This window comes from Hyperolius riggenbachi, chromosome 10 (assembly GCF_040937935.1).
Source record: "Hyperolius riggenbachi isolate aHypRig1 chromosome 10, aHypRig1.pri, whole genome shotgun sequence".
In the NCBI taxonomy this organism is placed as follows: domain Eukaryota; kingdom Metazoa; phylum Chordata; class Amphibia; order Anura; family Hyperoliidae; genus Hyperolius; species Hyperolius riggenbachi.
This window is the reverse complement of record NC_090655.1, coordinates 213,906,787-213,917,640: the sequence shown is the minus strand read 5'-3', so window position 1 is coordinate 213,917,640 and position 10,854 is coordinate 213,906,787. Positions and strand designations below refer to the sequence as shown.

The following is a 10,854-nucleotide window of genomic DNA, read 5'->3' as shown; positions in this document are numbered from 1 at the left end:
ACTGCTGGGAGTACTATTATCTCATTTTAAAGTACATTTATTTTAGTTCATGTCTTTCATAAGATTACATGCAAGTAAGGAAGGGGTTGAGGTTAGGCCCTAGGCAAGGGTGATTAAAGTTTGACTTTAGGAATAAATGTAGCCATTAGGAATGGTACAGAATGCTGTCCTTGGTTGCAGCTGAAGAACACATATGTAAGAGCCAATTCATGAAACTGTTACACAGGGGTCACCATATCTACAGGAGACAAGTGTGTGTGCAGCTTTACACAAATCATGCATACACAGGCTCTATTGGTGTTTCCAGTCAGGATGGAGCTTGATCCTGCAAGTAGCACTGCAAGAAATGAGCGCTGTACAGAGGTGCTGTTCTGGTATACAATAGCAGAGCACACTGCTCCTATAGGGGATTACATGGTGCATAGTGAGCTAAGCTATTATTATTTTATTATTTATTTACTTATAAAGCGCCGATATATTACACAGCACTGTACAGAGTATATTGTCTTGTGTCACTAACTGTCCCTCAGAGAGGCTCACAATCCATTCCCTACCATAGTCATATGTCTGTTTGTTTCGTGTAGTGTATGTGTCTAGGGCCAATTTAGGGGGAAAGCCAATTAACTTATCTGTATGTTTTTGGAATGAGGGAGGAAACCAGAGTGCCTGAAAGAAACCCACACAGACAGGGGGAGAACATACAAACTCAGGCATGCACTTGGAGGCACCGAATTTCATCCCATTCCGGTTATAATAATCAAATCGGATGGTGAATCGGCCGCAAAGTCGTCTTACAATAAAATGTCAAATTTGCGATGAAACAAACATCTTTTCCATAACTTGAATTGTGAGCCTCAGGATTTTATTTTCTTCCTGAAACTCCCACCCACTCCCCCCCAAAAAATACCCTCCCTATAACCTGCGCCAAGTCGCCTGATGTATAGCCACCTTAACTCATGTTGTGTCATGCAGTCAAATGCATGCAGAACAACAGGAGCGGGGGAGGAATGGGATTGCTCCTCTCACCATCCTGCACATTCCGTGTCCTCACTCCACCTCCCTCCCTACAATTCACATCAAACAAGGCCCACACTATCCGCCTCTACAATCCCCTCCCAGCCATTGTTGCGGTCTTATACCGCCCTCCGTCGAGCTCCACACCACAATTTCTCGATAACCTTGCCTCCTGGCTCCCACACATCCTCTCCTCTGACCTCCCCACCATCATCCTCGGGGATTTCAATATTCCCATCGATGAACCCAACGACTCTGTCGCAACCCAGCTACTCACCATAGCCAACTCACTTGGCCTGGTACAAAACACCAAAACCCGGACTCACACTGCAGGTCACATTCTCGACCTTATATTCACTAAATCCACCACCATTAAAGACCTCGACATTGCACCATTTCCACCCTCAGACCATCACCTTCTCGTCTTCAACCTCTTCACAGAAGGCACCTCCAAACTACCCGCCCACCCACCTGGTCGATGGCAGCGAGACCTACGCAAGCTCAACCCTAGTGTCCTTGCTGACCCCCTCCATGCCCTCTCCTCCACACTCCCCACCCAAACCTGTCCTAATCTTGCTGCAATTCAGTATCGCCAAACTCTCTCATCAGCCCTAGAGAAAACTGCTCCCCCAATATTCCGCCACAACCGTCCCCCTAACCCCCGCACTACCCATACTCGCAACCTTCAGAGGAAAACACGCGCCACTGAATGTAAAAATGGAGAAAAACTAGACTTAACCAGGATTTTCTACAGTACAACACTAACCTGCTGCAGTTCCACACTGCCCTTGCTGATGTGAAGCAAGAATAATTTACCAAGCTCATCGGAGCACAAGCTTCCAACCCCCGGCGTCTTTTTGCTACTTTCAACTCCCTGCTTAAACCCACCCCCCCACAATCTGTTTCCTCCCTCTCTGCCACAGATTTAGCCACCCACTTCACCAACAAAATTGTCTCCATCCATCAGGAAATATCCAATCTTCACCTCCCAACCCTCCTCTCACATCCTTCACTTCTACTACCACTGAGGAAGTCAACCACCTACTGCAGACTTCCCATACCACTACCTCCCCCTTGACCCCACCCCTTCTGTTTTAATCCAGCCTCACTTCACGGATTTGGCCCCAGTCCTTACTACCCTGTTTAAGCTCTCCCTATCCATAGGCACCTTCCTCTCCGACTTCAAGCAGGCCACTGTACTACCCCTACTCAAGAAACCCTCCCTCGACCCCCCACTACCCTCCAACTACCGCCCTATCTCCCGCCTCTCCTTTACCTCAAAACTCCTTGAGCGTCTGATTCACAAACACCTGACCCAGTACCTCACTGCCAACTCACTGCTAGACCCACTGCAATCTGGATTTCGGCCTGCCCACTCAACCGAAACAGCTCTCACCAAAGTGGTCAATGGCCTTAGCTAAAGCTGAAGGTAAATACTCCATTCTCCTCCTTGACCTTTCAGCAGCTTTTGACACAGTAGATCATCCCCTATTTCTCCAGTCCCTTTAGTCCATGGGCATTCACGATCTCGCCCTGACCTGGCTTTCATCCTAACTCTCCAACCGCTCTTTCATAACCTCCTTCAATGAGTCCTCATCCACCCCCAACCACCTCTCAGTGGGAGTCCCCCAAGGCTCGGTCTTCGGCCCCCTACTGTACTCCCTATACACATCCTCCATTGGCAAGGTTATCTCCTCCATGGGTTTTAACTATCATTTGTATGCTGATGACACCCAAATCTACCTCCACACCCCTGACATATCCCCCACTACCATGGACAAGGTCTCCTCCTGCCTATCAGCCATCTCCTCCTGGATGTCCGCTAGGTTCCTGAAACTAAATCTAACGTTATTTATGATCTTCCCACCCCGGCCATCGCTGAACCTCCCAGATGTGCATGTCACTGTTAACCACACTACCATTTGCCCTACCTCTCAAGCCCGCTGTCTGGGTGTCACCCTGGACTCCACACTCTCCTTCACTCCCCATATCCAAAACCTGACAAAGTCCTGCAACTTCCACCTTCGCAACATCTGCAACATCCGTGATAACGTTAATGACTAACAGTACAAAATGTATTTGCAAGCTTTCAAATCTTAAAGCTTCTTCTTCAGCCATGTTTCAGAACCATACAAAGTAGCGTCACATACAGAAGCTTATATGACACCAGGTTACAGTCCTCTTTTTGAAATTTAAAGAATCTCATCAAAGCTTAGATCTATTCATCCTAATGCTGGGTACACACGATGCGATTTTCCTCTCGATTAGCGGGATTGATTATTTCTGACATGTTCGATCGGGTCTCTATCGATAAAGCAGTCGATTTTGCACACTTAGCATTACAAAATCGACGGCTGTATCGATCAAGACCCGATCGGACATGTCAGAAATAATCGGTCGATCGAGCGGGAAATTGCATCGTGTGTACCCAGCATAAGAGCATTTGACAATGGGTAGACACACACACACACACACACACACACACACACACACACACACAAAAAATTAGCTGTTCAATAGCACTTAAAGGACTTCCGAGGCAACAGTTAAAATCTATTTTTACTCACCTGGGGCTTCTTCCTGCCCCTCGCAGCCGTCTCTGTCACTTGCCGCTGCCCCGGTCCTCTGCGTTGTCCCGCTGGCCACTGGTAATGATCGCGACACGCCGATGAGGTCAGCTCTTCTCTCCACGTCATCTGGCATGCACAGCGCCTGTGCACAACTACTGCGTAGGTGCAGTACGCACCAGATGACAGAGGCGCATGGGCACGAGTACCCCTGCAGGCGCAGAAAAGCCGACCCTGCCAGTGGGTCGCCATCATTACTGGTGGCCAACGGGACACCAGGGAGGACTGAAGCTGCGGCGAGGGACTGAATCAGCCTCCGGGGTTGGAAGAAGGTGAGTAAAAAATAGATTTTAACTGTTGCCACTGAAGTCCTTTAACTACAGGTATATACAAACGCTAATCAAATTAGTTATTCGAGAATAACTGGTAATAACAGGTTTGCGTATATATAAGTGCTGACGAATAATTGTCAAATGCTCTAAGGATTAATAAATCTAATGCTGCGTACACACGAAGCAATTTCCTCCCGACAGGCGGAAATCAGATGATTATTTCCGACAAGTGTGATTAGCTCTTGATCGATAAAGTGATCGATTTTGCACAGTTATAATTGGAAAATCAATCACTTTATCGATCGGGTGCACTTTCGACACGTACACACGATGCAACTTTCCATCTGATCACCTGTCGAAATTCCATCGTGTGTACGCAGCATAAGCTTTGAGGAGATCCTTTACATTACAAAAAGTGGAAGACTGTCAAGGTATTACCTAAACATCTTTTGTTGCTATGTCTTCGGAGCATGTCCTGGGCAGTGGGCAGTGGAAAGTACAAATCTGGCCCTGCACATAATTACCTCTTCCAAAGACATATTCGGTCCACTTCCTGCAACTTCTCCTATTACACAGCAGCTTGTCTGAGTTACTTCACTTCCTTGCGTGTGCGTTCCACCTGGAAGAGCGAACATTGCCATCTTGTGGTGAATAGGTTAACTGCAGCCTCTGTTTGTGGAATCGCCTTCACTCAGTCATTAAAATATTATTCTCTGTCACTGCACAACATCCTTATCTACATAAGTGTCCCATCCTGTAATATGAATAACATCTCTCCTTGTATTCCCATTTTATGGTTAAGAGTAATTTCCAAGTGATACAGACATCTCATAAACACCGGCAAATACACGTGTGGTGGCTGCACGGGTTGCGGTTAGCTGTGTACAGGCATCACCGCTGATTTGCCTGATGGCAGGATAGGGTTGCTGTCCCATTGTGTGAAATATAATTTGACTTTGATTGTCGTCTACCTGTTATTGTGTGTGTAGAAGGTTTTATAAGACTATGGTCTTGATTCTTTAAATGGGTTCTCTTGCATAAAAATCCCTCACAAAAACGGACACTTACCTGGGGCTTTCTATAGGCCCCCTGCTGCAGCTGTCATGTCCCGTGTCGTCCTCCAACGATGCTCTGTTCCCCGCCGCTGGCACCAGTTTAATTATTTGTCTAACTAGACAAATAGAACTCTGGCTGTGCACATGCTCGCTCCCGTGCGTGTCATCGGGAGCTTACTGCACAGAAACAGTACAAGAAAACTTCGTACTGCGCCTGCACAGTAAGCTCCCGATGACGCGTGCGGGAGCAAGCATGCACGCAGTCACAGTTCTATTTGTCTAGTTAGATGAATAATTAGAATAATTAGACCGGTGCCGAGGAACGGCGGATGGGAGCAGGACGGCATGGGACATGACAGCTGCAGGGGGCCGATAGAAGCCCCAGGTAAGTGTCCGTTTTTGTGTTTTGTTTATGTAAGAGAACCCCTTTAAGCTGCGCTGCTTAAATGGAGCAGCGTGAGTTAAAATGTAATTGCGCACACAGGGGCGTAACTAGAAATCACTGGGTCCCCCTGCAAAAATTTTGAATGGGGCCCCCTCCTGCCAACCCCCCCCCCCCCCACCGCTTTCTGTACAAGTAAACTGAGACCCAATGTTATTCAATTGGGAGCATTTTCTCTATCAATTACCTTAGCTTCTGTGATAAAATGTGCAGGTTTTCACACATACTGACACTGACAGACTCAGCTTATTACACTCACTCTGTCCATCTCTGATGGAGCAGACCTGGCTCTGCAGACTTCTCCAGCATCACTACAGTACAGAGCACTTGGGGAGGGGTAGAGAGGTTGGGGGTTGGGTGTTGTACAGAAGAGTCTGCTGCACACTGAATAGGGACCATCTACAAACTTTCCTTTCCTTATCCCTGGCTGAGCAGATGAAGTCATTAGAACAAAAGCCCTTAGTTGTCAGTCTTTCAGGACCGGGCCCCCTGTGCCTTCTGTGCCCCCTTGCAGGATCTATTGTTACGCCCCTGTGCACACACTACGAGCAGTGGTGCTACGTATCGTGCGCTGGTAACTAGCGCATGCTGCTTTTTAATAATACCAGCTCCTTTAATCCCACCCTGAGCCCCTTCGGGTCCTTTAGCATTTTAGGAAGAAATCCCTGCACTTTGATTGGCCCAACAGGCTGCCTGTCCCCTATTGGGCCAATCAAATTGCGGGGATCACGTCCTAAAATGCTACAGGACCCGAAGGGGCTCAGGAAAGGATTAAAGTAATGGGTGCTATTTAAAAGCAGTGTGTGCTAGTTACCAGCGCACGCTACGTAGCACTACTGCTGCTCATAGCGTGAGCAATTACATTTTAACTCGCTTCGCTCCATTTAAGCTGTGCTGCCTCAGCTTAATGAATCAAGCTGTGAGAATTTCAGGCTAGATTTTAAGGGGGGCTTTGATGCTTTGCTTGCGTTGAAAGACATCCATGGCTATAATTACTAGGTGATTCCCAGGGGTGTTGATCCAGGGATTTTATCTGATTTCCATCTGGAGTCGGGAAGGATTTTTTTCCCCCTGTTTGGGCTAATTGGTCCATGCCTTGTAGGGTTTTTATCTTTCCTCTGGATCAACAGGAATATGTGCAGTCTAGTGTTGTGCTTATTTTCTGGTTGAACTCGACGGACGTCTTTTTTCAAACCAAATAACTATGTAATCTTAGTGGAAGAAAACATGCAGACTCCGGCACTCCAACAGAATCTTCTCTTTATTCATGCCACATGCTACAGGTACAAAGAACGCCCCTCAGTAACTGTGTCATTTTAGAACATATTGTGGATGTTAAGGGGAATCAGTCCTCTCCTGTCACCAGGTGCTTCAAACTCCTGCATGGAGATTTTAGTAGTACCTGATTTGTCGGCTTATTCCAGATACATAAAACTTTTAGAGGGAGTCCATTTTGTTCACCTCCTCTTACAAAGAAAATACAGATGGATTTTTAAATATGGGGGTGAGCAGGTCCCCAGATAATAATGATCAATAATGATCGGTTTACCCCATTCCTGATGTAATTACCCCATTCTTGATGATTTGATATGCTGAGTGTTTCTCTGCAGCCCTGCCTCTGTGCACAGTGCATCCTCTTTCCACCTTGACACATAACACCTTAGCTTGCAATAATAATATATGTTTATATTTGTATACAAATGCCCAATTTTTTGACATCTTAAAGGGGAACTGAAGAGAGAGGTATATGGAGGCTGCCGCGTTTATTTCCTTTTAAGCAATACCAGTTGCCTGGCAGCCCTGCTGATCCTCTGCCTCTAATACTATTAGCCATAGCCCCTGAACAAGCATGCAGCAGATCAGGTGTTTCAGACTTTAAAGTCAGATCTGACAAGACTAGCTGCATGCTTGTTTCTGGTGTTATTCAGATACTACTGCAGATAAATAGACCAGCAGGGCTGCCAGGCAACTGGTATTGATTAAAAGGAAATAAATATGGCAGCCTCCGTATACCTCTTATTTCAGTTCCCCTTTAATGGAAGAAATTAGGAAAAGCGCTCAAAATGTCCAGTTCCTCAGGAAAAAGCCTTAATGAATGTTCACAGTAAAGCTAATCAGTAGATACAGTGGGTAAGTGATACTCCAGTACCACTCCCCCCCCCAAAGCAAAACGACTCACCAGATGGAGCGGCCTGATTGGGCCCGTCTGCACCTCAGGGGTATTGGCCACCCCTCAGCCTCTCGTGGCAAATCTCCTCCGCTGCATCTCCCGGATAGGCGGATGCTTCAGGAAAGAGCACACAAGACGCTTCACATAGCGTAAAAGGGGGAGGACATCCCGAGTTTATTTCAATAAAAAGAGTAGGTTTAAAAACAAAATCACAATCACTGGTGCGGTGTGGGGCTGGGCAATTGGCAACTGGATATGCCTATTGCGGCAGTTCGCATATACCCAAACTTTCCCACAGGACAAACAACCCGCCGCCAGTAACTGCAGGGGAAACGTGCGCCGACCTGTCACCGTGTCCGATGACGTCAAGCGTAACGCTGCTCCGTAGCTCCGCCTTACGCATTTCGTCGCTATGGCGACTCATCAGCGCTTTTCCTAATTTCATCCATTATCTGAACTGTACAACAGGCCAGCGCTCCACCTACTTTGTTGGTGTACATCCAGCCTCTATTTCATTTATAGTGCATGTACACTGTTGTTTTGTCAACCTCATTGTAACATTTGTGAGCGCTTCTATACGTTTTTGTATTATAGTTCCCCTTTAAGGTTTGGGTTTTTGCAAAAGATTAAAATATCTCCTATGATGATGTTCAGCATGTTTCTCAGGATCAACAGCAGTGTCATACAAAATAAAGAAAAATGAATCCTGTAGTAGACTGCACCACCATGAGTAATCAATGAGCAATATCTTTATTACATCCAAAAAATGAAACCATTTAAAATAGTGTACACACTAATAGACACCAAAATTTCACAATAAACCATGTATATATATTGCCTCCTACAAGTAACCCTGAGGACCTTTCCCACTGGGACAGTAAGGTATTTTTACTGCACCCCACCGCAGGGCAATGATAGTCTATGAGGATTTTTATACTGACGCGGTTGTGTGGCCTGATGCGACAGAAGTGACGTTTTCACCGCATCCCGACGCGAGGGCAAACCTACATTACTGTGCGGCTCCTGCGGTGGACCAGAAGTCATGTAAGTCTATGGCGAGGCGCGTGGTTTAAAACTAGCTCTGCAAGTTTTACGCATCACACATGTGCAGAAGTGTATTTTAGCAATATAAAATATTGACAAAAAAACAATGCTCACCTGTGTAACTTCTCTGGTGTGTAAGATGGCGCCCTTCATTAATGAAACCGTTCCCACACTCTGGTCATGAAAATGGAAATGTGCCTCTGTGGCTTCTCTGGTGGGCAAGAAGTTTTTCATTGTCAGTGAAACCTTTCCCACACTCTGAACATAAAAATGGCCGCTCGCCTGTGTGCCTGTGCTCATGCCTACGGAGGGCTGCTTTCTGAGCGAAACTTTTTCCACACTGTGAACAAACAAACGGCCGCTCACCTGTGTGACTTCTGTGGTGTATAAGGAGGCTTCCTTTATGAACGAACCCTTTCCCACACTCTGGACATGAAAATGGACATTCGCCCCTGTGACTTCGCTGGTGTGCAAGAAGTTTCTCATTCTCTATGAAGCCTTTCCCACATTCTGAACATAAAAATGGATGCTCTCCTGTGTGTCTACGCTCATGTCTAAGGAGGGCTGCTTTATGAGTGAAACGTTTCCCACACTGTGGACAAACAAATGGCCGCTCACCTGTGTGACTTCTGTAGTGTATAAGAAGGCTTGCTTTATAAAGAAACCCTTTCCCACACTCTGAACATGAAAAAGGGAGCTTGTCTATGTGACTTCTCTGGTGCGTAAGAAGCTTTTCTTTCTCCATGAAACCTTTCCCGCAATAATGACATAAAAATGGACGGTCCCCTGTATGTCTTCTTTCGTGTCTCAGAAGATGTTCTTTCTGACTGAACCCTTGCCCACACTCTAGACATGAAAAGGGACGCTCTCCTGTGTGACATCTCTGGTGTCTAAGAAGGTGTTGTTTCTGAGTAAACCATTTCCCACACTCTAAACACTTAAAAGGACGCTCACCTCTGCACTGTCTGAGATGTGAAGCAGATTGTGAATTATTTCTAAGGCACCCACTGAGTTCGGGAGAAGTGACTTCCTTCTCTTCCCCCTGTCTCACAGTGTGTGACGTACTGGGAGAAGCTCCCTCTAGATTGTGAAGATCTTCTGCTCTGTCTGCACAGTGACCGCTTGGATGAATATTTAGGATAACAGGGTGCAATCTAGCCAATGCTTCCTCAAAAAACAGTTCAGGTGATCCACCCACACTGTGAGACTGTGGGACAAAATCTAGGGATATAGTCTGTGGTTTAGGAAGAGGTTCCTCAGGATTAAAGGGATCTGGTGATCTCTCATGATGAAGTCTGTGATGTGTGTTTCCAGTAATGAGGTTTCCTCCTAGGGAATATTGTGTGATACCATTATCTTCTGTATCATAACCTGGAGGTGAAGTAAGACATCCCTTTAAGGGGTTCTGGACATGTCCACCTATTAAGGAAAATACATTGCTATGAAAAGCCCATTACGTTTCACTGCTTTGCATTGTAGAGTCATGTATGTACAGTAAGTGTAGGAGATATAAATTACACAGAATTCTGGCATGGCAGTGGGTACAACATCCAACTATGAATATACACCGATCAACCAAAACAAAAACAAAAAAAACACATGCCTAATATTGTGCAGCTCTCCAATGTGTCACCTATGATGGCTGTGACCCATTGAGGCATGGACTCCATAAGACCTCTGAAGGTGACTTGTGGTATCGGGCACCAAGAAGTCAACAGTAGATACCTCCTAGCACTTTAAGTGGGAACAGGTGACCCACGGATGCTTGATCACAGTGTCATCTGAGGAATTTGAAAGCCAAAGAAAATACAACTCAGACCAAGCACCCCTGCTTCAATTGCATCTTGGTACATTTCTGATGCTCACATGCTCTCTTTGGGCAGTCTCAGCATTGAGGAACTTTACTATACTGAGGAATGGAAATGGGCCTCTCATATGGTGTACAGTATCTCCTCCTCATTTGTTGGAAACATGATGCTATACTGAGGAATGGAGATGGGCCGCTCATATGGTGTACAGTATCTCCTCCTCATTTGTTGGGGACATGATGTTATGCTGAGGAATGGAGATTGGCCTTCCATATGGTGTATTGCATCTTCTCCTCATTTGTTGGAAACATGATGCTATACTGAGGAATGGAGATGGGCCTCTCATATGGTGTACAGTATCTCCTCCTCATTTGTTGGAAACATGATGCTATACTGAGGAATGGAGATGGGCCGCTCATATG

At 46.1% G+C, this 10,854-nt stretch overlaps 1 protein-coding gene across 3 annotated transcripts in view; it reads right to left on the bottom strand.

Annotated features, from left to right (window-relative positions):
- The window catches only part of LOC137534380 (uncharacterized), a 57,308-nt gene that overhangs the window by 19,200 nt on the left and 27,254 nt on the right, over positions 1 to 10,854 (bottom strand). For all 3 annotated transcript variants that reach the window (XR_011024358.1, XM_068255862.1, XM_068255863.1), the window contains 2 exons: positions 9,579 to 10,043; positions 4,438 to 4,532 (listed from right to left, as the gene is read on the bottom strand). Coding sequence is in view for 2 of the 3 variants with exons in the window: in XM_068255862.1 (XP_068111963.1) it covers positions 4,438 to 4,532; positions 9,579 to 10,043 (560 nt within the window). In the remaining variant the exon portion in view is untranslated. The remainder of the gene's footprint in view (positions 1 to 4,437; positions 4,533 to 9,578; positions 10,044 to 10,854) is intronic.